Source organism: Prinia subflava, chromosome 3 (genome assembly GCF_021018805.1).
Source record: "Prinia subflava isolate CZ2003 ecotype Zambia chromosome 3, Cam_Psub_1.2, whole genome shotgun sequence".
In the NCBI taxonomy this organism is placed as follows: domain Eukaryota; kingdom Metazoa; phylum Chordata; class Aves; order Passeriformes; family Cisticolidae; genus Prinia; species Prinia subflava.
In genome coordinates, this window is record NC_086249.1 from 14,750,004 (window position 1) to 14,776,742 (window position 26,739).

General features: G+C 42.8%; 1 protein-coding gene across 1 annotated transcript in view; it reads left to right on the plus strand.

The window, feature by feature from the left end:
• Nucleotides 1-16,714, plus strand: part of HTR1F (5-hydroxytryptamine receptor 1F) — a 102,848-nt gene extending 86,134 nt beyond the window's left edge. Inside the window, exon 3 of the mRNA XM_063393942.1 lies at nt 12,629-16,714. Within this exon, the coding sequence (XP_063250012.1) occupies nt 12,667-13,770 (1,104 nt within the window). The 5' untranslated portion in view covers nt 12,629-12,666 and the 3' untranslated portion in view covers nt 13,771-16,714. The remainder of the gene's footprint in view (nt 1-12,628) is intronic.
• The last annotated feature ends 10,025 nt before the right edge of the window (nt 16,715-26,739 follow it).

Here is a 26,739-nt window from a genome sequence, read left to right on the forward strand (position 1 = left end):
AAGCATTTGACCATGCTAACACATGTAAATACTGAGCATCATTGTTTTCCAGTGGTTCTGCAGCCCAGCTTTGTGGGGGTCACTACTGGCACTCCACAACACAGCATCCGAGCCACCTTGGATGAAATTAAATAGGTGGGATTAAAGTATCCTGCACTCAGACTGAAGGAAGAACAACTGGAAGCTGTAACAGATTATCTGAGCTGGATATTTTCTAGCCTAAATGCATTTTACCTTAATTCAATCTTGCCATCTCAGGACTATCTGCAGAGCTGACAGTTTTCAATATATTTACGAAGTGCAAGTGCTGGATTGTCCATTTTACACACTGAAGTCACTCACCAAGCTCTTCCAGTACATCATGAAGCATTATTTCCTAGCAGCCACAAAGGAACAGGGGATCCCACCACCCTGCTTGGCACCAGCTACTGGACACTGCAGGGCACATGGGACCCTGGGCATGCAGGGTGGATGCCAAGGTGGAAAAGAGGTGCCCTGGCAGAGAAGAGAGAAATCAGTTCAGGGAGGCAGGAAGGGGCCAGCACAGTTGCTTGATTTGTATTGTCCTGCTCTGGCATCCAACAGGGACCTTTCCAAAACAGTTTTGGCACCGATATCAACTTCTCCTAACTGAATAACAACCTCTAGCTTTTAAACAGATTCATCTGTTTCACAGGCCTGAAGAGGCACATTTTGACACAGTTCTGTAAATCAGACAAAGGCAAACCTAAAAGGGCAGCCAAGTTCTCTGAGATGGACAGATGCAGCTGCTTTTATCCAGGATTGCCCACATGGACATCGGCTCCACCATTCCTGCTGCAACCTCCACACAAAGAACATAATTCCTTCTTGCCACCCAAATTCAGGAAAACTGCTCACTACAGGAAAAGTAATTATCTGTTAATCATCACAGAAGTCAGAAGCCAACATAAAAGCAGCAGTTATTAAAAAAAAAAACAAAAAAAACAAAAAAACCCACAAAAAACAAAAAACAAAAAAAAAAAAACCAAAAAAAAACCCAAACACAACACAACAACAGACTATGTCAGGTACCCATTTATCTAAATTAAAATCTTTATCCGTTTCAACGTAATAAGGAGCATAAACCTACTGATCCTATTAAATATAGCTGAAAAACATCTTACTGCAATGCTTTTCATCATAACAAAAGGTTAATCTAATGATCCTGTGCCATATTTGATGGTTATAAGATGTAGTCAAATTTTATTTTGGGGGATTGGTTTGTTGTGGTGGTTGTTTTTTGTTTTCTATTTGGTTGACTTTTCTTAGGCTTGGGGGGTTTCTTCTCTCTTCAGTGCTCTTTGGCACCTACTTTCCACAAAATATCTTATCTCCAGCTGAGATAAGAGAAACCTTCATGGTATTTAAAGGTCTGCAGCATTTTTACCACTACTACCTGAAAATAATAGGGAAGCAAGGACTTCAGTGCATTGCATTTTTACCTCCTACAACACTACCTCAAATTACACATTTTCTGAAAGCTCCTATGCTGTTTGCTATAGGGTTTTTTTCCAAATTAAAATTTTAATTTGGACTTAGAATAGTTGATGAATGAATGGTTATGTCTTTGCAGTTTTCTTCCTCACAGTGCTGCCTATTATCTAGCGAATAGAGAATATTGACAGTCAATATTGTGGTCAAACCAGGTCATACTGCAGTAATCAAAAGAAAATGTGCAAGTAGATAATACAATGTTATTTCCCACACAACCGATTCTAAGATTGCAGGATAAAGTTTGCTGCATGGCCTAAATTAGCACCTAATGATTCTTTTTTTTTTCATCAGGAGGCATTATCAGAAACAGAGAGAACAAAGAAACTCAAATAAACTCTTTGCAGGTGGAAAATACTATGACTGCTTGCCTGGGTCGAAAACAATCCATTTGAATTATCAGAAAGGAAAATAATCTTGCAGTAGAGGTCAAGTAACAGCAAAGCCAGGAACTGCAGCTAACGTTATTGGAATTTTTCAACCTCAAACCCAGAGCTATGCAGGCACAAACAGATGGAGCTTCCATGTAAAAATACATATAACTTCTTCAGATGCTGGCAACCACATCCATTTTTCCTGTTCCAACAGCTGGTGATCTGGCTATTGCTCTTCAGTCTGACTTGAAGCCTTAGATACTCAGGTCAACTGATCAGAGAGAGCCTAATTCTCCTGATTTATGCATATATAACCTTAATATATAAAGAATGCCTCTAAATATTGGGACTAGGAGAGGGAATAATTGGTATATATGAACTAGTCACATCCGAAAGATTGTGAATAAAGAAACAAAGAGGAAAAAGGATCACAGAATGTCATGTCAGCATTTAGTGGCTGAAAATGGAAAAAACTGAAATGAGGAAAAAAACCCCAAGGTATTACACAGGAGTGGGCACTTGCCTGGATCTGTTCATTGCTCCTTTCCAGAAGAGTTAACATTACAACATTCTTCAGGGTCAAAGAGCAAAGAAACATTTTGAACACTAAGTAAATGTAGTTTCAATGATGACTTCTTAAAATAGAAAATAGAGAAACTGGGGAAAAATATGATGCAATATATACATGTGTACCTACACAAGGGCAAACAATGTGAGAACCTGTACTACAATTCTCATTGTTTGTCAACAGTACTTTGATGTTAAAATGTTAAAAGCCTTTTCCCATAAATTTCAGTAACTTCAGAGTTTAAAACTGAAAAAGCATTTTTGAGCAGACAGCTTTGAAGTTATAATTTGGCCTTTTCCAACCTCCTACTAGAAAAATAGATTTTCGTGCTATAGTCCATAGGGAAATCCTCCAGCTTCCCAATGTGACAGTTGGGCTGTAGGCATCCCAGGGAAAGGGATTCAGCATTTCCAGCAGTGCTAAGCATGACGTTGTTCCCATACATAACAAACAAGACAGATCATGCAGAAGGAAGGGCTCACCTTTGATTTTTCCAGGCCTCTTCTAATCTCTGAAGATCAGCACTTTAACCATTTGCCTCTGTCCTATACTCTTGCTTTTACCATGTTATTATGTGAAAGCACATCTTACAATCTTGATCTCTCTCAGAAATGACAGGGGCCACAGAACGCCTGTGATTGCTGAGAATCCACTGGAGGTTTTCTGAACTCCCCTGCAGCAGATCAGAGCACTGAAGTGCCTCCTGTGGATTTGGGCAATTAGGCACAGTCTGTTTAATGCTTCTTTTCATAACCAAACTAATATTTCATGTTATCATGTGCAAGTACGGTCAAACAGCTTTTTTTAAAACATCACTGTGAAATATAGTGAAATATACTGCAAGCTTGCACCAAGTTCTCAAAGAAACATTTTTATCATATAAAAACACAAATTTCATTTTCTCAGCATACAACTTAAGGAGAAATCAGCTGCTAGAATTATTTCCTCTTTGTGTTATGATTACAATCTAAATCTAAAAGTTAGATTTGCACAATTCTCTTTTGAAACTACATAGGTTTTTCTTACTCAGGAAACAAAGAGCTGAAGTGCTGCCTACAAAGCATCCCTGGGACAAAGTTGTACCTAAACTTCTATACAGTGCTGAAGACTTTCATCATCACAAACTAATGTTTTAAAAGACCTTAGAAACCCAATATTGATAGATTCTCAAAGGAAAAAAAAATCAAGAACAGGAAAACTGAAAACTTTGAAATACTTCCTTAGTCTATCATTCAAGATTCTTTAGCTGTGTTATCAATGAGAAATTTTGAGGATCAGCTGGAGCTGGGTGATCTTCTTAGACAATGATCATCTGTACTGAATTCCTGGGACAACTATAAGATTGGTTTTCATAATTAACTCTGAATCATCTGCTTAAATTCTAAGGAGCCATTCAGTCATCTGTGCTGCATGTCAAGTGTCACAACTACATCTGAATTATGCAAAGGAAGAAAGTCTTGTGTGACAGTCTGTTATTTTCCTATCAGAAATGAAAACGAGTTCACAAAGCATTAGAGATCTTAAGAGCTGATTTAGTAATCACAGCATCTACAACAAGAGACCTGGCAGATCCAGGAAGCTTCCAAAAATAAATCCTTGTTATTGTGTTTGGACACGTTTTACGCTGTCCTGCTGCTAACAAGCTTTTTGGAAAGTGTTGTACCCCTAAAAATACACCCAAGGCTGAACATTTCCAGAATTATTCAGCAAGCTTTGATGGCAGCTGACCACAGAGACAGTCATTCTCTGCCAAAATAGGATCTTGGGAAGTTTTGCTGGGCTCCCAGTCCTGACCACGCACAAGTCATTTCCAGACCAGCTGCCAGTCTGGGCTGGTGGCAGCCGCTCCAGTTTGCCTTCCTCCCATCCTCGCTGCTGCAGACACACACTGAGCCAAGGAAACCTGCCAGGAATCTCACAGATCCCACAGGCTGACTTCCACTGCGCCGCGCGGGCGTGCCGCTTGCTGCGCCTTAGTTCTCCTGCTGCTGCACCTGAATCATTTCAGTGCAGTTCAGCACCAGTGTGGGATTCAGACACGTGCAAATACGAAGCAGGGGTACTCTAGCAGCCCTCCTTCCCAGCCATTCCACTTCCACAAGTGCTCCACACAGCTTTTTTATGTACTCTCCACAGCTCTCCTCACCACACACTTAATTTCATGCAGGATCTCCTGGGACTTACTCTGCCCAACACTGGTGCTTTCAAAGAGAATCACATTGCAGTGCAATGAGAACCTGAAGTAAAGAGAAAGGCGTTCTCAAGAGCTGCAGAGTAGTTGGAAACTGTGAAAAGGAGGAAAGCTAAAGCCCAATCTGCACTAGAGAAGTTTTGCCAGCGTAGCTGCATCCCAGATCTCAAGACGCAGATGGTTTAAACAGCCCTGGGACTAATGGGCTTTCTGCCATTGGCATTTATGCCAATTCTCTGAGTGAACATAATTCTTCTGGCTAAAATATTCAGGTGTGTCAATGATAGGATTTGAATCCCTAAAAAAATAATTAAAACCAAACAAACAAATCCAACAACAGAAACTCCACACAACTGGAAAAGCACATGAAAGCAGCAAATGAAGGCTTCCTGGTTTTCCTGTGGTGTGCATGGAAAGTCTGATCAGTTACCTGCCCACATTAATGCTCTGCCTCCGTGCAGGAGAAAGCAGGTACAAGAATAGTTCTCTGTCTTGTATCACCAGCACTGCAGCACCTCATGCAGAGTACAGCAAAAATCATGTCCTGGTTAGTATAGACCTAAACTTGAAGGCACAGAATCTGAATTTTAGAAAGACAGCCCCTACCTAAGTGTTCAAGTCATCAAGACAAGGCAGCCTGGCATCCTCTGGCAGAAAAGCATTGTCTGAAAGAAAAAACCCCAAACATTCCTCCACAACAAAATCCTGTGCCATGGATGCATCACTTTGAGAAAACTTTCCACAAATTCTTCTGGCTTTTCTGGCAGCTTTCCTCTCTGTCTTTCCCATGGAGACTGGGAAAAAAAAAAAAGAGTTTTCCTTCCTCTAAAAGGCTGATGCTCTTAATATCCCTCCCTATTCCAAAATCATCAGCTTGAAGGACTGTTTTGTTTGTTTTGCTTGAAGTCCTTCTTGGCCAGGGCTACATGCACATCATTCAGGGGAAACAGCCTGAATTGTCTCAGTCAGTCCTGATAGAGGAAACGTTAGAGAAATGCTGTTTAGGGCAAACTCAATGCATAGTTTACATCTGGTAGGATTATCCCATGACATATGGATAATAAGATCAAGGGGGAAAGACCTTCAGTCTCCAAGATGATCAGGTGAAGACTAGAACAGACAAATGACATGCTGAGAAGTACAGAGAAAGACACTGGGAAATATGCAGTAAGACAAATATTATCTCAAATAGCATCAGTCTCCAAAAACTAGTCAGAGATGAGATTAAAGATTAAGTGAATTTTGCCATCTCTGCTAACTGTAAGTGATCAGCCACAGACTTGTGCTGTTCTTGTGTCACACAGAATCCTGCTGCAGAGGAGGAACACAGGGACGTGTTGCCTTCACTCCTTTTCCAGCAAACTCTTCTGAGACCAATTCTCCCCCAAAGCTGTCCTGATGAAAAATAGCAGAAAAATAATTCCCCAGAAAACAGTCTGAAAACTATGTTTTCTTGTATTATAGATTGAAATAGAGATCGTTTCCAGGCACACATCTGAAAATACTGTTTTGTTACTGAACCTCCTTCTTGTAAGAGTTTCAGAGGAAGGTCTGTCAGGGAAGGAGGTTTGGGACTTGCAGCAGCACACACAAGTGTTTTCAGAGGGCTGTCAAAGAACACATGGCCTCAAAGCATAAGGATGAGTGGGATGTGGGGGAAACAAGGCTGCATTTTATGACTGTTCAAGCAAACTAACACTGCCTCTCAACCTCCCTGCTCCAGCACTGCTTTGTGACTCCTACAGGTTTCAAGCCCTTACCTGAAAAAGCAGTTTTTTGGAAATAAGTAAAGCCATTCTGTATTTTCAACCCCCTGTACAAATTTAGTCTGCAACAATGAAAACAAACCACTCCTGCCTAGTAAGAACCTAGTTGTACAAATTAGGTAAAAAAACAAGTGATTAGTCACTTCTTTGATTCATTACCAATCAAAAAATCATTTAAATAAAAACAAATAGGAACCCTGCTTTTTCTACACCAGGACTGAAGATAAAATTTTAAACTTTTTCTTAATACAGAAAATTTTTGAATGGAACATGTCAGGCATTTTAGATCCAAACTAAACAAAGGATGAATGCCAAATAGTAGGGATGGGAAGTGAGTGGCCCACTTATGTTATGGAGGGCTCAAGCTCAGATCCCAACCCCAAGTCCAAGGGGATACGTGCCTCTAAGGACAGGATGGTGGCCACATGGTTACATGGGATTTTGTCTTTATAGAACACTTGCCATCATGAATGTGCCACTCTGCTCAATGTGGAGCTCACACTGGGGGATGGGGTGCTCAAACATTATTTCTCACATATATTTATTCATTTAAACAGCTAGGAGCATCAGCAGCAGAAGAGAGGGCAGGAAGCAGCTCCCATGGGCACTGTTATCCAGGATCAGATCCTCTGGGGCTCTTCCACAACAGACAACTAGCCAGACCATTATCCTGAGAGATCTGGACTAGGGGTTCAGACCAGCCTCAAATAAGAGAGGAAACCAAATCCCTTCATCTAACAAATTATACAAACAAATCACTGTCATCTGGAGAAATATGAATAGAGGAATGAAATTTTCTCCAGCCAAAAATTATCAAATCCTAACAGGTTCACTCTGTGACCACCCAAGAACTGAAGCTGGATTTGGGATTATATAAGCAAGCCCATCATCCTGTGTTCTTGCTGCTCCTCCTTCCCTCCCCCCCACACTCCTCAGCTAGATTAAAACAGATGGCAGAGGGACATGAAATAAAGAGCAAACACAGGCAACTGACTAGTTTTCCAAAAGGAGACAGAAAGCCAAAGCCTTAACTTCAGTGTTAGAAGCAGCAAGGAATGCATAATTACCCTCTGAACATCACATTCTTCCACATGAGCAGATGCAGTGGTTGCTACAGATAGGATGACAACAAGCAGGGGAGGGATCCTCCAGGCAGGCTTGACAGGCAGTCTGGAACTACACTGCAGTCCCAGAGACACAAGCAGAGAACCTGGCAAAGGAATCAGAGCAGGAAACATGAAGGTGAGTTAATCACACCAGTGAGATGAGGACAGAGCTATTCCAGTGCTTCCCTTTTACCAGAGAGCACTGTCTTCATCCCAGTCCTGCTGGAGTTGATGCTTGCATCTCTCCTGTCAACACCCAGTGGCAAAGGGCAAATTCCCCTTCCCTGACAAGGGAGGGAGGCAAGCTTCAGACTTTGCATTTCAGCTGCTTCAGTGGGAAGCACTACCTACCTCTATTGGGTTTGCTGTAGGAGCAATAACATGACAGAGGAGACATTTGGGGTGGTCATTTTCACGGCTAAGTCTATCAGACTTTGTCATTTTAGCCATTTGGGGTTATTTCTGCTGGCTGAACGAATTTAAAGAGACATCCAGAAAATTTAAAGCAACCATAATCTTTGTTGTGCCTGACACAAAGCATACTGCAGCACATCATTTTGCCAAGAGAAGGATTTTTAAGACTGTTACACAACTAAGACAAGCACCAAATCCAGGTTCAAGGCACAGAAAGGGACTTCCTTTTGCCATTCTGTAAGAAATCAGAATGTCTGTGCTCAGACATGGAGGTTTCTATTCTCCAGGATTCAGATTTGTTTGCTCCCTGTTTCCTATTGGTAAAACAGGGCATGCTGCAAAGCTTATTTATTTGCCTGTGCTTCTCCTGAGGCGTGCTTGGGAGACAGAATTCCACATTATCTTTAGTTGATATTAGTTCAATTGATTTATGTGTAATTTTGCAGTTATTTGTCGTCTGTGTTTCTAGGTCTGTTGTGACCTTTTACAAGTGGAAATTATAAATAACTCAAGTTTGTGGAGATTCATAGAGCAAAACCTAAACAGCTTTTAAGATATTCCTCCAGTTACCAATACATTTCAGGTCCAGACTGTGCTCAGTCCCATGGACTGGACAGCATCACCCAAACAGGGACTCTTAAGTATTATTTTAGCAGATATAAATATTTGCTGACAGATTAAGAATGGATAACTCTACCTCTGAGTTAAGTTGCAGATATGGGGGGGGTGGGGAAAGAAAAAATAAGGTTTTGAGCATGCAGAAATGCAGACTGGGTAAGGAGAGTTGGCAACCTTGTGATTTCTTTGCACTTCAATCTGCTGACAGACATCTGCTTTGCATTCCAGGAAAGGCAGGTTTGCTGCAGCAGCTGGCAAGGAACTTCCCTTGACAAACCTTTCCTGCCTTGTTCCCAGGGATGCACTGTGGCTTTAGGAGCTTTAGCAAGAGTTATTGGCAGGAAAGAATTTAAGGACACTGAGAACTAAGTGAAAGTGTCCCTTCCTCCTCTGTTGGGACACCAAGGTTCAAGCTCAAAGTACACATCTCCTATCAGGTCCAAGTACAAGATCATCTTCCTTAAATGGATTTTTTTAATCCAAAGCAGCAATATTTCCCTCTGCTCACATTTAATATGATGGATAAAGCTAATCGTCATTAGTACGTCACTTGGTTAGTATCTAAAGACAATCACATAGAGGAAGGATTTGTACAAGTTTATAAAGCCTCATAAAGAAAATTGAGATCCAATTGGCTTGCAGGTCAGAGTGGCCAACAGAGAAAGGGACTCCTGCTGGCAAGTGAAGTGTTTCACTCCAAAGCCAGCTGAAGCCTGGTGGAAGGTGGAAAAGTAAGAGCTTTCTCTGCCCCAGCACAACTTTGTGTTCACTTATAGCACAAAGGCTGCTATTACTGCCTGTAGCAGTTTAAATGCCCTAAATTCAATCCCCGGCTTATTTTGCTGCCTGATTACCATTACAGTTTTTTAATTAAGACACCGTTTGCTAATGAACCTGCATGGAAAAAGAGCAAGCACCTTCTCCCATCCCTCCCAGTACTCTCAAAAAACCTGTATTTGAAAGCAGTACTTAAACCCTAATTAGCAAGTTTTCTCCCTGCCAATGCTTAAAGCAAAATAAAAGAAAAATAATAATAAAAAATTTTAAAAATTTAAAAAAACAAAACAGGTTCAAAAATCAAGAGCTGTACATTTCTAGCAGTTCAGTCTACATTCAGAACCCCAAGGAGCAGACTGATGATGCCTTTCACAAAGGTATTCCCAGTCATGTTTCTCCAGCATTAGGCATATTTATTTATTTTCCAAGTTTTCAAAGGCAGAATAGTACTGTTTTCCAAATCTGGAAAGGCAGACTAAGGCTGTTGAACAAGAGCAATTACATTATTATTTTGTAAATCTTAGTCACAAATGGGGGCTTATGGGCTTAATAACACACACACATGCTCAGGAAAAGCTGAAACACCAACAACATCCATTTTCCGTGACTGGCCACTAGTCAAATTCAATGTTTACTTTTGTGATAAAGCTGCACAGACATTTTCACCCATGCCTTCTAAACATGATTAGCAAGATGATATATGTGTGTGTTTACAGACAAGGAGGTATTTACATTCAGGTCACCTTAATTTGCCAGACGTGGAAGGGAAGGAAAAAAACATTTGTAGAAGTGGCTAATTCCTCCTTTTCCACAAGAGATAAATCATGCTACTAAGAAATGTAATAAAAATAAACAAACTAAGGTTCCAGGGAATTTCTCTTGTTTTACAGTGAATTAGTGGAAGCACTGTAATGAATTTGCTCAAAAATTGACAAGGAAAGGCTAATGCAGAGGGGCAGAGGCCGGGTCTCCTGCATCCTAATCCAGTGCACTGTCTACAGGATCCTCCTTCATACTCCTGAATGTGGGCTGGTTGCTTGCTGAGGACAGAAACCAGCCATGGCAACTGACTGAACTGAGTTCCACTTAAGAAAAAATCCAGAATTAGGTCATTCTGGCCATTATCAAAAGAACAAGAAGTAGAAGTTCTTAAATACTGCCAACACTTCAACTTCACATATTTATAAAATAATCTTTTTAGTTAATGATCACCCAGTAAAACTGCACCAGTTAGAAAAGGATTCCCACCTCACTTGACCAGGAAAGCCATCAAGTTTTGTGACTGGCAATGTCCTAAGCAGCACAGCCCTTTGCATGGCTCTGTCTCCACACAGAGAGTCATAATCACTGCCCAGAAATGTGCAAGCCAGCACATTTCTGCCACTGTGCTTCTCATAATGAGCCTCCAAATCACAGCAGCACTAAGGAAAATACTTATTCCTACATGCCACTTATACAAATTTACCCATACTATCTTCCTTACTCCACGGTCTCAAACTGGAGAATCTTTCAAAAGCAATTAATCAGCTTTCATTAGTTCTAAATTGCTTTTTCCTTGCTTGCAATTAAGGACTAATATCCAAAGAGTTACAAATTTATAAGGTGATGAACCATAGTGAGTAACTGTTTTAAAGTATGATCAACTGCTGAATATCAACAGATACCTTAGTTTTTCCCAATAAACATTTTTCCTAACGTATTTGCATAAGCTTGAAAAGGAAGATTTATTTAGCAGAGGTTGAACATTCACCAGATAATAGCATATGTGTCTGTTCTTTCCCTAGAAGGCAGCTATCTATAGACAAAAATATCTGAAAAACAGAAATTAGTGTGGATTCAGAAGGTTTTAAGGTGACATTGACACGATGAAAGATCTGTTTTTAAGTGTGTCAGGTATATTTCAAGTTCAGAGAAAGGAACACAGAAAGCACACACATGTTGTGATCAACAACCCTGTGTTCATGTTCAAGAATCTGCTCAGCATGTATAAGTATCACCACATAAAATGCATTTCCTCTCCTTGTGCTTCCATTCAATTAAATGTTAGTCAACCAGTGCTAAAAACATTTTTGAGTAGTCAGTAGCATATTAAGCACTGCCCAGGTTAAAATATCAAATCAAGTGAGTGAGTTGGGCCCCAAGTTATAAACAGTAAATGAGATTCTTTTTCAGCCACTCTAGCAGATCAAAAAGCCTTAGTTATGTTAATAAAACCAAGCTTCTGAAAGAAAAATTATTCACTAATTTCACATATTTCCCTATATGTGGCATCCAATGTAACACAAGTACAACTCACTTCACTCAAAAATCTGTCAGAGATAACCCCACTTAGGTGTTCATCAAGTAGATCTTACACAGGAAATTGCAGGTCAACACTCACTAGAGGATGAAACCTGATCCTCTTCAGAGTAGAGCTTGTCACTCACACTAAAAGCTGGAAACTCCAATTCAGCTGCACTCTGCAGGGTACTCAGGAACGCTTGATAAGAACGTATCCCCAGAACACAACCAAGAACTTATTTCATCAGTATTTCCTGCATTTTCCTTCCTGCAGAGCCATAGGAGGAGTTAGGCTATTTCCATAGACAGTCATTAGCAGAACAAATAACATCCAAGGTTTCTGCAGTTTCCTTTGGCAGAAACCACAGAACAGCAAAACTAGAGGAAAAGTAGAGATGTTCTCAGGACCCTAATGTATGTATAATACTTCAATTAGACAATAAGTGAACCATTTGAAGCTTTAAAACATACAAAGCTGTTTCATTTAGGAGGAAGATGTAAAATGACACTTCATCACACAATTTTTTTCTTCTCCTCTTTGTATGGTGTCACCCTAGGACACATGGCAATGTTTCACATTTCTGCTTTCTCTTCAAAACTATGTCCCAGTAAAGAAATCCCATGTTTAGCTAATACACGAGGAATGAGTCACTTATTGGTGGGGGGAAATGAGTTTATATGGGAAAATAAGCATTATGCCTGCTGGATTAATGTTTTCAACAGTCATTATATTGCTTAGTGGAGCAGACAGCATGAGCCTAAAAGTAGTATTAGTGTTTACTTTAGGATGAGGTTGTTCACATTTAACCAGTTTCAGGACTCCTCTACAAAGCATTCAGAATAAGTGCTTTTAGCTGGAGGGGAAGTAAGTATTTTTAGCCACTCGAGGAACCAGGCTGGAGTTTGGTGACAGAATAACTTCTAATTATAAATCTGAATTTTTTGTAAGCTTAGGGTCCAGAGTCTTTTAAGATGACAAAAATCAGAGGTGAATTATCTGAATGTTTTTACTCTTCTAACAGGTAACGGCGACGGGTAGAGATCGTCATTAAAAGGGAACATGGATTTAATAAACTCGACTGAACAAAACAGTACATCAGAAGAACCTTTCAAATGGGTGACATCCAAGATTCTCATTTCCATTACCCTGTCTGTGCTTGCTCTAATGACAACGGCCATCAATTCTCTCGTGATGACTGCAATAATTGTGACGAGAAAGCTCCACCACCCTGCCAACTATCTAATCTGCTCTCTTGCAGTGACTGACTTCCTTGTGGCAGTCCTGGTGATGCCCTTCAGCATTGTCTACATTGTAAAGGAGACCTGGATCATGGGGCAGGTGGTGTGTGACATTTGGCTGAGCGTGGACATCACGTGCTGCACTTGTTCCATCTTGCACCTCTCCGCCATTGCTTTGGACCGGTACCGAGCCATCACGGACGCCGTGGAATATGCCCGGAAAAGGACACCTAAGCATGCTGGCATCATGATAGCAGTTGTATGGATCATATCCATTTTTATCTCCATGCCACCCTTGTTTTGGAGGCACCAGACAACCAGCAGGGAGGACGAATGCATCATCAAACACGACCACATTGTTTTCACCATTTACTCCACGTTTGGCGCCTTCTACATCCCGCTGGCCTTGATCCTGATCCTTTACTACAAGATCTACAAAGCAGCAAAGACATTTCACAGGAGAAGTGTCAGCCGGATCGTGAGGGAGGAGGGGGTGAATGGACAAGTCCTTTTGGACGCAGGTGAAAGAAGCACCAAATCAGCTTCAATGCCCAGCACGACAGAGAAGACCTCAGATCCCCTGGTGAGCTCCGATAAAATCAACATCTCCCTACGAAGCCCCAGGTCTGAATCCAAGCACGAGAAGTCCTGGAAAAAACAGAGAATCTCCAGCACGAGGGAGCGGAAGGCAGCAACGACGCTGGGTTTGATCCTGGGGGCATTTGTGATCTGCTGGCTCCCGTTTTTTGTAAAAGAAGTAGTTGTTAATACCTGTGAAACATGTCATATCTCAGAAGACATGTCTAATTTCCTAGCCTGGCTGGGATATATAAACTCCCTTATTAACCCTTTAATCTACACAATCTTTAATGAAGATTTCAAGAAAGCCTTCCAGAAGCTTGTACGGTGCGGGCAGTACCTTTAAGAGCTTTTGTTCATATAAGGAGAACATAGTCATTGTTTTTTAACCTGTAAAAATTTATATAAATGAGATGGCATTTGTTGTATTTAAGGCAAAGCACCAGGACTCTGCATTTACATTATAATGACTTTTTTTGTATAGGTAATTTTGGGAGCATTAATTGCCCAAATTTTAAAGAGATGGATCATCTGGGATTGGTTTTGCTCTGGAAAAAGGGGTAGTATATTGTGACCCTGATCAAGCTGGGATTTGCACAGCTGCCTAGCTTGAAGCATAAGGTATTACCTTAAATGTGAAGGAAATACACACTTGAAGTAGACAAAGAAACAAAACTTTTTAAAAAGTAACCCTCAGTCATCAATGAAATGTTAAGTAAAACAACACACATGTTTTAAACCTTACTGATATAAGATAGAAAACACACCATGGAATGACAACATGATTTCAAAAGTCTGGCACAGGCCTGCACCATAGAGCCAAGCCATTCCCAGCCAAGGGTAGTAGCTTTAAATATATCTTCCACCATCCTATGTCAGTCAGCTGAGTGAGCTGCAGCCCTGCCTTGCCCCATAGATGGACTTCCCAGTGTTACACAGCACCCCAGCAGCAGGCAAGGGGCTCTCATGGGTTACCAGTTTCATAACAGGCCAGTGTTGGGAGCCCTGTGACACTGCACACCCACAGCAGATGTGATTATACCCCAAGGGAAACACCCAAACCTGTGGGGCACCTCCAGTGAGCTGGGTACACAAAGTGCCCGGTGATCTGAGACACTGCTTCTGTGGGGAGGGAAGGCTCATAAAGAGCAGCTGGTTCTCCTTGTGGAGATGTTAGAAGGGAGAGAGGTAGGAGACCAGGAGACACTCCTTTCTCCATGTCCTCACACCTGGTCAGGCACAGAGCCTGTGACCTCCAGCTCCAAACCAGCCACAGCTCATGCCAGGGCTCAGCACTGCTGACGGAGGGTGGCTTTGTGAGGTTTGAAATACTGGGGCTGACAGCTCCAGCTCAGCATGTTCAGCCCTCCACCCTCAGAATTCTGATGCCCCCAAGCCTTTTCTCAACTGTCCCAAGCACCAGGGCTGTGTGCCCTTTCCAAGCAAATCAGAAAGAACCACTGTGCTGGCAGCGTAGGTCTCTGGAAAAGGCTGTGCAGTACCTTCTGCAGTAGGGGAAGAGGGAGTGACCTCAGTATGCACTGCACAGCTGGGCAGGGGATCCTGTGGGATACTCACTGAGAAGCTCACCTCTAAACCCCTCCTTCCCCCACAGCATCCATCCATATCCCCATTCCCAGCAGAGTTGAAAAGGCATTACAGGAACTGCAGCCCACCCTAACCTATTTAGTCAAAGGTGACCCCTACAAACAAATCCCTTCCAAGGCCTGAAAGACGGCAGCTTGGCCAATCCTGACTGACCTGCTCTAGGTGTCAAGCCACGAAATTGTTAAGAGCCACACCAAAGCCCAGGATTTGCACTTTTCAGGACAAACAGATTCAGGCTGTGTCACTAAGAGCCCAGCTTCAAATTCTTTGTCAGACATACAGTTGCTGCCTCACAGGAACAGGGACTTGAGACTCCTTACAGGGGCTATAAACCCCACTGTCAGCAGCAGCAATCTCCTGCAAAGGTGCTCCAGTTTGGCACTTGGGCCACCAACCTAGGGAGACCACAAAGGAACTGAGGCATGACAGCACCATGGTCACCTTTAGTTGGGGAAAGGTGTCACTGGGCCTTGCAGTTGCTCTTCCAAGAGACTTTCAGTGGTTTACATTAGACAAAAAAAGAAAAACTCTGGAGAAAGTCATCACTGTCATTTCTCTCTCCCCCCCTCCCTCTCCTGTATTACAAACTCTGGAGTTTGTAATAATTTTTATATTTTCCCTGCTGGCTACCAGCTGACACAACAGCAATCAAAAGGGTGCACTCCTGCAAGATGACGAGGTTTGAAATTTGAGATGCTGAACTAATTTGCTTCTGTCACTTGCAACTTACTGTATTCTGCTTTCACATCAAGGCCCAAATGAAATGCTATTCAGAATTACCAGAAACGGTGCATCTGCTTTGCCTTTGATTTTAACACAGCCAGGAATCTAATGAAAGCTCACTTGTCATACCACGGAGCTCTAGCACAGCAGTGGCACAGCTAAATTTTGAAGATACTGGGATGCAACAGAGCGGTTTTGGCTCATGCTCAGTGCAAACCAGCACACTTTATTACTATTGCAGTCAGAGCACAGCCTCTGCAGCCCCCATGACCTCAGCACTGGCTGCATTATGCTGACAGAAAAAATTGCTCACAGCATCAGCTGTGCTCTGCTGTCTCCAGAAAGCGCCATGAAATTTAGCTTTCCAAAAGGATTAGCAGATTAGCAGGAGGCAGCACAGAAAACCCCACTAAATCATTCACTCTTGAAGACCTCTGTTTCCCACATTTCCTGAGTCATAACCCTGGGTGTCTTGGGGGATCCATCCCTCTCCCCCTGCCGCTTCCCTTACAGCTGCTGAAGTACAGACTATATCGTTTATCCTCTTACTCATAAGAGTTTGACAATATCCTGTGAAATCAAATGGGAAGGAAAAATAGGGGCTGCTTTCCAGGAGAAAAGATACTTAAAATACTCATTTAAATAATAATGGGTGAAGCTCAAAGGAATCATATGTAGATAAACAGAAAATATCTGTCATATACACTGTTAACAGTATTATACTCTGAAACTAATTAAGCTGCGAAACATTTCTCAAGATGCAGGGTGGTTTCTTTGGTACCGTCTTCACTGAGCTGTATCTGCTCACCCTTCAACACAGTGGTGGGAGAGGCAACTACAAGAAATTTGATCAAACAAGTGGGCAGTTATTCCATTAAAAGCACTTGCGGCTTGTGAACCATCATTTCTCGGTGTCTGACTGCAACTCATCACTCGTTCCCTCACAGAACCCACTGTGCCAAACACTTCCCCACACAGCACCACACGGTATCATTTCATCTCTAGCATTTACCCATACACGTGATGCATCCAGAAAAAACCAAGAATTCCCCGTACCAAAGGGACAGAGGTTAAGATGTCTGCAGGATGCTGCTTTCCCTCCCAGTGAAGCACACGGGCTTCCACTGGACCTTAGCACCAGGTTCAAGGAGCACAATGGAGCAAGATTTCATGCACTGGAGCTAAGACTTTTTTGCAAGTAGCCCTGTTCAGTCTCAGCAAAGAGAAAAAAAAATGTGTCTGGTTTCCCATCTCTGTCAGAAGACTTTGTGTGCGCATTTCAGGGAAAGGGTTTACATGTCCTCCTGAGTTTGCACAAAGCTTCCTGGGTCCCTTCCCTGCTGCAGCTGCCCTCCCCACTGCTGCTTGCTGCCCACCCATCAGTTTAGATTTCTTCCAACACCCAGAGAACTGCATTTGGAGCAGCTGACCCACTCCCACTTCAGCTTTCACAGAGGATGGTTCCCAGAGCAGCTGTGAACACAATATCCAGCTCAGGTGGATGGTTTTTGCTAACAACAAGCAGTTAGATACACCTATTTTGCTGTACTCATTTCTTTGCCTTTCCTCCCTGCCAGATGCTTTATTGGTGTCCTTTTCTCCTGAGGATGGGCATATCCCTTACAAAGAGCTTGGGGACTCAAAAATACATTTGTTTTAGTGATGCAGTCACACTTGTTAACACATGACTGTACCACCCAGAAACACCCACCTCATCCAAATGCGCTTTTGGCAGTCGCTGTCTTCAGCTGGGGCCTGATTGTTCTCAGTTCTGGGGAGGTGCACGGAAATAGCTCCGTGCCAAATTATTTTCTCCAGCAGTCACAAACTCAGCACGTTATTTCTAGGTAAGTACACATTACTACTCGACCTTTGCACATCAGATTCCCCTCACAGAAGAGAAACAGAAAATCAATCACCACTGTAGACATGGCAAAAAAATTTTTAAAAAGGGCTTTTTGGAACTCTGCACACCGAAGAGTAAATCCTGCAAGAAAGTGAGAGGAAACCTTTTCAGCAGCCCTGTAAAGATTAAGAATCCTAACGCTTCTGTCAGCCCTACTACAGGGACACTACTACCAATAGCAGAACTGCTAAAAATTACCAGCAAAATGTTGATCTCTCCTCCCCTGTGAAATCCTGAAATTATTTAAACCAAGTATTTTCTTGCAGATTTTTCATTGTCTTCTGGAGAACCAGGATCAAATTTCTTATTTCGCTCTTCAGCCAGGAAAGTTAAACCTCTAAAAGAAACATAAATGGTTTTTGTTTTTTTTTTTAATTTAGTGTTTCTAGCCATCATAAAGTAACTGGAAAAAAAATTAAACCTTTGATGATACTGGTCTTGGCTAAGAGGAAGGATTACAGAGAACAGAACATACAGAAGTCAGCAGCAAGGGCTGTGAACAACCAAGGCTACCAGCCAGATCCAAAACAGACCTTCTGGTGTCAAATCCCCCACATGCACATCAGTGACTGAAAGCAACTTTACATCCTCACTTTCTATCCTAACTTATTCAAGTAAAAGTTTCATAAATTTCAGTTGTTTACTTCACATTCAAGTGAGTTACTTCTTAAGTAAGAACTCTGTAACTCAGGAAAATTTCAGCAGGGAATACTTTCAGGCAAGGAAAAAGTGCCGTGTTCCATTAGTCAAAGTACATTGGTACAATTATGAATTTAAAATCCTGGTTGAGACAGTGCAAAGTCAAAGGTGCTGCTTATTGAATGCTGTTGCTTCTTATCCACTAATAGCTCAAACCAATTGTATCTACTGTTATTTATAATATAATACTATAATATATATAATCTAGGCCTAAAATTATTTAAAATACAGTTTTGAAGGTATTCATTGCTATGCGCCAGACGGGCAGCGCTAATAAATATTAGCACCTCTTTCTACTTTAAAGCAAGATACCGCCTATATATGGATAATATTTTCCCCTCACTAAATTTAGACTTTTCCTTTCTTCCTGTACACCCATTTATCTGAAACTCAGAGCTGTATTTCATGGTTTGGGTCTAAAGATGAAAAACATGCTTAACACCACAAAAAGCGCTAACTGCTAAGGTAATGCTAGAGGAGAGATTAATCTTCTCACTTTCGGTTTAGATCATGACTGGTGGTAGACATTTAATGCAATAGCTGGTTCTGTGCTGGCAGCACTCCAAGATGCAAAAGCTGTGGCTAATTTGTATGACAGCAAGCATCTGCTAAGAAACTCACTCTTGGCTAAGCCTGGTTTCCCCTCTTTTGCAGTGCAAAGCTGCATGAAGCAGTCCACAGCCACGAAATAAGGATTTGCACTCCTGTTGTTTCTAGTCTGGCAGTCACTGGAAGACAGTTGCCCCACAAACACTCACCACTAACCAACAGCAGCAAAGCCATGCCTGCATCCACAGCCAAAAAAAAAAAAAAAAAAATCTTTCACACTCATCTACTACTTTGGATGCATCCTGAACTGACTCCTGGCCAGGTGAGGGAGCAGCACTGCTCCCCAGCCAGACACAAAAAAAGATTCCTTCAAGCAGAATGCCAGTGATAACAAAACAGTGTTGAATTACCTCAACAGCTCTGGTCAATACAGGGCTTGCAGTCTCTGTCATCAAAAATTCACCTCGGAAGTTTGAGGTGATCCATCAGCTTAGATATATGCAAAAAATACTGGAATTTAAGATAAGAAAAATTCAAGCTAGTTTTTCTCAGGTTAGGGATTTGTCTTCCACACCTACTTTAATAGCCAGTAAACAGCAGTCATTTTGAACCCAAAACAGTTTCCCAAGCAAGATTATCTATAACAGCTAAGCAGGACTTCATTTTTCACACACATGAATATATGTTACTATTGGACTGTTTTAAACCTTTCATTGATGGTCTCCTGCATTTGGACAAACTGTTTTTCATCTGGTTTTCAAAGTGTGGAAGAAATACTTATTAATTAATTATCTCAGGGAGGCCTTATCTCATGTTTATAGTTAGAAAACCAAAAGCCAAGGGAAGAAGGCAGCCAGCACCTCATCTTGAGATCCTGGAGTGGAGGACAGGAGGGGAGAACAGGAATCTCTTTGTTAACTGCACAAGGAATCACACACTACTGTCTGCGGGATGAAAATGAGAGCTCTGGAGCAAAGCAAATCAGGAAAGGGGAAGGAGGATGAGAACAGAGAAAGACTGAGGAGTTTTCTCCTTATAGGGCCTGGCAGCCTTGAAATAAACTTGCTTGAACTCATCACAGCTGAGATCCAGCTCGCAGAAGTGCCAGTTCACTTTGGAGCCGCCTGGCACCTCCCGGAGCTGAGAGAGGGAGAGGAGGTGGTTTTGGCACCTCCATCCCACGCAGGGTCAGTGCAGCACTGCACAGCCCAGCACACGTGGTCCTTCTCCAGGACTGCTGTGACAACTCTGGTCAGCACCAGCCGTGCTCAGCTTGTGAGGCTGGGGAACTGCAAGGACTGACATCTTGAGAGGTGCAAACAGCAGAGGAAAACAAAAATCAGTACTAAGAAAGGATATCTTAAAATCTTATCTACAGTCCACTGCCCTCCCACCTTCTCAAAAGCTACCTCAAGTACCTGGAGAGCTGAATGGAGGCTTTGCCCCTTGCTTTAGTCAGGGATAGATGCTCAGCTTGCTTCGTATTTCAGAAGTACAACTTACACAGTCGAATCACTACCACGTTTCCTTCTCTTCTTAGTTAAATTCCCCAGTGTATGCCAATCCTCCCCAGCCCCTGCCAGCCTGGCCCTCACCTGTCTCTCCAGCTCACTGAACACGGTGTTAAAGCACTCCATAACAATTTACTCCAGCACTCCTCTCTTTCACTTGACTGAAGAAGAAAAATAAAAAGCAACTGAAACACTCTCCAAGCTCTAAACCTGCAAATAGGGCATAAAACAGAAATAGAAGGAAGCAGTCTAAATTTAAGAGAAAATAAATCAAGTGACACTCCTCTGAACCACCCTTTCTATTCACCCCACGCCACACTCTTCTCACCCACAACACACTGCACACTGTCAGGGAAGGGGAAAAGTTCTTTCAGTAGCAGGATTGACTTTTTTTGTATAGTTGGGCTAAAGAGCTCTTGTTTAAAGATCCTTCAGGCGAACGAGGAAGGCTGTGAAATGATAACCTGCTTTGCCTTCTCTCATCCTCAGCTGTGCAAAGAAAACCAAAGAGGAGAGAGGGATTATTGACTCAGATGCAGCAGGGAAACACAGCAGAGATGACAGGGGAGAAGGAGGAAGGAGCAGGCTCTCACTGAGCGCTGGGCTCTCACCGGACAGAGCAGCTTTGCCTCAGCCGCAGGGCACTTCATGAGGGGGCAACCCCAGCTCCCCTCCGCGGGCAAGAAACCATGATTACACAGGGGGGGAACAGGAGGAACACAGGGAGATTCGGGGCTGTTCTCACCGTGCCATCCCCTGCAGCCGCTGGAGGCTCGCTGCAGGGCCGGGAATTTGCCGGGACGCGGAGCCTTTTCCCGGGCGAGCGGGTCCCTCTAGCGGCTCCTGAGCCCGGCAGCGGCCCCGGCCGAGCTCCCGGTCCCCGCCCGCGGAGCCCGGGACAACCCCGCGGGTCAAACCCCGGCTGCCGGCCCCACACACCGTGCTGGTCGGGGTGGGCCGGCTGGCAGGCGAGCCCCGCTGCCCGCGTCCCCAGCATGGCGCCCCGTGCCAGGCATCCCCGGCGGGGCAACGAGCACGCCGGCAAGCGGGGAAACCATCAGCGGGGAATCTCCCCTTTCCCAGCAAGGTCCTCAGAACCCCCATGTCTGCCTGCACCCCAGTTCAGCAGGGTTTATCAAAGAATCATAAAATACCCTGAGCTATAAAGGAACCACAAGGATCATCGAGGCCAACCCCTGGCCCTGCACACCCCAACAACCACCTCATGTGCCCAAGAGCTTCGTCCAAGCACTTCTTGAACTCTGGCAGGCTTGGATCCGCCACCAGTTCCCTGTGGAACCTGCCCCAGTGCACAGCCACAGTCTGGGTGAAGAACCTTTTCCTGACATCCAGGAAATATCTCGCTGACACAGTTCCATGCCATTCCCTCAGGGCTGGGCGCCAGAGAGAAGAGAGCGGTGCCTGCCCCTCCGCTTCCCCTCATGAGGGCATTGAGGCCCACAGTGAGGTCTCCCCTCAGTCTCCTCCAGGCCAAACAGAACAAGTGACCTCAGCCATTTATCAGAAGGCTTCCCCTCCAGTCCCTCACCATCCTCGTGGCCTCCTTTGGACACCCTCCAACGGCTTCACGTCTTTTTTGTTCCACAGCACACCAGAATGCCCTCAGGACTTGAGGTAAGCCTGCACCAGTGCAGAGCGGAGCAGAACAATCCCCTCCCGCGCCTGGCCAGTGCTGCTGTGCCTGACACACCCCGCGTCTGCTCATTTGGAGACTGGGTGCACCACACACACAAAAGGAAGAAAAATTTCAGTGAAAGGTTGATTCACGTAAGGAATCATTACTGGGATAATAACCTGAGAGGAGCCACTGAGCACACAGCAGGTGGAAGGCTGGGTTGGTGAACAAGGGAGCCACAATATAGCTTTTCTCTGGGTTAATACTTGTGTAGCATGAGGCTCCTGGGACAACCAGGTGCCAGAGGCAATGGAGGTTTCTGAGAAAGGGAGCCTGACATTTGCTCCCTCTCATGGCTGCTTGAGGACTGGGGTAGTAAGTAACTTTTTTTTTGAGCTGAATGAGACTCCAGGGCATTCCAATTAAGTTGGCAAGTCTGGGGAGTTCAACAGTGTGTGTACAACCTCCCAAGCAAAGGTCAGAGAAGACTGTCATTTGAAATGATATGCAGAAACTCTTACACAGTTGAAAAATGTGCATGGGAGAGAAAAATTACAAATCACCAGAGATCAGGGGAGCTGATAACACAATAATAAAGGCCTCAGTGACAGGCAGAAGCTTCTAAAGTGGTTTCTTTCTAAAGTATTATTTGGTTTATTTCAGGGTTTAATTCTAAGCATTCATGGACAATACCGAGCACTACAGAAACAGCCACTTACCTCTCTATTTAAAGTAATTACATTAATTATAACTATTTTTGATTTGGACTTGTTTGTCATTACTAGACTAAAGATTTTGTTCACAGTTGCTCTTTATCACTTTCTGATATTGCACAGTACTGTGTAAAGCGTCCAAAACTTCCTCATTTCTAAAATCTGTAGCCCCTCTCATACTGCACAAGGACAACGCAAAGCACAGGGTGGTGAATTATGGTCTGGAATTATAAAGTGGTCAATGACTGGAATTTCACTCTAGGAAAGAAAAATCATGCTGAAGTGTGAATAACTGCAGTCCTACTATCTTCATACATTTTCTGTGAAATTCTATCAACAGTATGTCTGAATTTGGTGGAATACTGGGCAGCAGTACATCAATGCATACTCTGGGTACTGAGGGGAAGAGCTTTAAAGTCTCAGCTGAGACCAGAATATGTACACAAAGAAACAAATATAAGCCACACAAATATTTGCACGTGAACATAGACCTAAAGTGTCACAAACAATCCTCCCTCCTCAGAGTTAGAAATTACCAAATATGTGGAGTTTGTGGTGGCAGATTTTTTCTGAGCAAGAGAAGAACTCAGGAGCTGCAAGGGCTCTTTCTAATTCTCCTGGCATTTTTCATGTTAAGATTTTGTCTCTCTTGCATTGCCTAACCATTGATTTATACCCAAGTGCTTCAGTTAGCTCCTGTCAGCTGTCCAATTCCATTCTCATTTCTGGAAAAGTGAATCTAGATTTGTTTATGCAATTCACTCACAGCTTGAATTTTATTTTTCTTCTTTTTTCTTTTTTAATATAGGCAGCACAAAAGCCACAGAAGTACTTGAGCTGCTTTGCAAAGCAGAAAGAAAAATTATGACAGATTTTCTGACTCCTGTGCTTGTGTTATCTTTTTTCTATCCTATATGCTTTCTTCACTGTCATACAGACACAAAACAAAGAAACAAAGAAACAAATGAACAAAACAAAAAAACCCATACATAAACAACCAGACCTGGAAATTTCTTTCCAAGTTTTGTTCACTTCTAAGGGGGAAGGGGGAAAAACAAAAAAGGAAAAAAAAGAAAAAAACCCCACAGAACCAAAAAAAATAAATCAATCCAAATCTTTCATCACAACTGCGAGGCCAGTTACAGTAGTTATTTATGCTGCATTTCCAAGGGAATACACAGAGGCAGTATGATCCTATCTCATTCCCTTCTGCTGTGGAATATATTGCTATGGAGGTGGTTATTACAGATATTCAGACACCCTCAAGACAAGACAGTTTTAAACAGCAGAGAATTCACATTTTCAGGTTGTTTGGAGAGATGTACAAACAGGAACCCTGCATTCAGCGTGGTCATAAGGTGGTGCAAACCACATCCTCCTATTCAATTGCCCAGAAACCTGTGGGCCACACAGTGCTCTTTACAGTATTCAACATTTGTTTGATGCAAAAATATCACAGGGACTCTTTCTACCTGCTGTAGTTCACCATATAATAAGCAAGTGTGGAGTAAACTCCATCCCTTAATCCCCTAGCTCAGTTTATTTATTTCTGTCACTATTTGACATATCCAGACAAATGTTCTGGCATGGGAGGCCTCCTTGCTCTAATGCATCTCCTGGAGTTGCATTGCTGTGGCAGGGAAGTTCAAACATTGTCACCAACATGGCAGGAGATCACAGATATAAAGTGAGTGATCATCTTTGCATCACACAAGGTACCTGTCAAAGGCCCTGAGGTGAAATGAAGCAAAGATAGAATAAAGATATAAGCTTCCCCTGGCACTGGTAAGGAAAAGAAAGACTGATGGTGAGCCAGTCTGCTGGGTGTGGCTTGGAGCACAGCCAGAATGAGTGACATGCACAATCCAGCACCCAGGAAGAGCACCCTCCCAAGAGGTCTCTGTGTGTTCAGCTGAGCTGGTGTCCCAGCAGCAGATGCAGAAGGGCAGTGTAGGGACATGGTGGCTCACAGTGACACAGGGCAGAGGCCACTGCAGCCAGGGAAAGGCCAGCCCCAACACACAGCCAAGGAAAATGCCTCTAGTCCTTCCACCGAAATGCAAACACAGCTTGCTGTCATTAAGGTATGGTCACTTCTGAGCCTTTTAAGGGCCTTTTTCATTCAAGGAAGTTCCCTGCTGACCAGTTAGTCGAGCTTTGGCATCACCCTGTGGAAAAACTGCCAACCATGAATACACTCCAGAGAACTCTGGCCTTTGTTGCCAGGAATGGAATGAGGAGTATCACTGCCCTCAGCAATGCATCTTCTGATCTGGCCGTCTATGCATATAAAGCCCAGCTCAGTAACCCAAGATATAAATACAAAATAATCCTTTATCAATGCAGCAAAAGACTGACACTGCTACCATTTCCTCCCTGGTCTTTAGAGGTGTATTTCTATTTTCTTCTTTCACACTACAGCCCCCACACTGTGGTCATTTCCTTGCTCTAACCCCATCACCATGATCTTCTCCTACTGCAGTACAACCCTCTTCCTCACAGGTGGCCCACAGCTCAGAGAGGCTTCACAGACCACAAGGCAGCCAGGGTCTGATACGCAGCTTCTACATGCAGAATTATTGCCCACAAATTCATGTGTTTTTCCATTTGCACATTTCCAAGTGCATCCAAAGAGCCAAGTCAAGCACCTGGACTTTTTTTCAAGTACAGAAATAGATATTATCTTGTCCCAAAAAGGCTAAAGAGTCCTCCCCAAGCAAATGGGGATTAAAAAATCTAGGCACAAAACACAAGTAGGACAAGAGGAATTCATTAAGTATCTGATTTTCTATTTTAATAACAACATAAAAAAAAAAAATCCAGAAAAAGCCATTTCATTCCACATTTCCTTTTCATAGGTGGGTGTGTTTTCTACAGTCTTTTTCAACATCAGAGATTACCAGTTGCAAACATATTTGTAAAAGTGAGACCAAGGTTTAAGTTGGCAGCAGAGGTTGGATCTCTAAGCCAGTAAGGGGCAGATGTTATTGGTGTTCTCACTTCCCTGTTCACAGAGGGCACAACAAATTGATAGAAATATTTAAACAATCCAGCCTTAAGTCACGAGCCTCAGAGTGGCTTTGGGTTTGTTTTCTTTTTTCCTTTCTTGTATTCAACACAATCCCCTTGCTTTACTGTTTGAGCTCTTCATTGTTTTTCATAGTAATTAAAATAATGCATCTCCAGGAGAAACAAGAAAGTTTCCTTTGTTCTGCGTCTCAGTTAGAGATAAAAAAATTGTATGAGGGAGAAAGGCAGAGAAGGAGAAACTCTTGTCCAAGATCACAAAAGAAAGCAGCTGCAAATAATTAAACCCAAGTCTCCTCACCTACTATGACATTATTTGATTCACTCCTTAGGCTTCATTATGTTATTTTTAAAAGTCTGTAAAATGTTAAAGTCAGGAAACAAGCAAGGGCATTCCTTTGACATAGAAGTGCAGGGTCTAGAGTAGAGATTTGATGAAAGAATATAGAAATCTATTATTTTTGGCTAGTCCCTTTGTTGTTAACCCTTACTGTTTGAAGTCATATCTGGGGCTTCAGAAAATAGTACAACTGAGATTTGCTTAATTTGCCATTAACAGCTGTGATGTCAGATCCACTGGGTTTTCAATTATTTTGAAATCCCGGAACACAGAGTAAGCCAAACACCAAAACCGGGATTCAAACAAATGGAACTTTAAGGTAAAACAAAGCAAAAACCATCAGAGACTCTGTAAGTAATCAGTGAAAACAACCACACCTGTAGTCAGCTTGTTTAGTTTTCAGAGATGGGGGAAAGTGAAAATTTATTGCACATGAGGAAATTCTGCATGAAGCCAGTAGGAAAAATGTTAAGCAGCTTTTTGTCGAAGGCCACAATCAAATTTTCACTCTGGCTGTTCAACATCACACTAAGATGGCTCCCCAGGCTGCCACCCTGAAGAGGAATGTGATCTTCCAAACACCAAGCAGATGTCAAGCTCTTA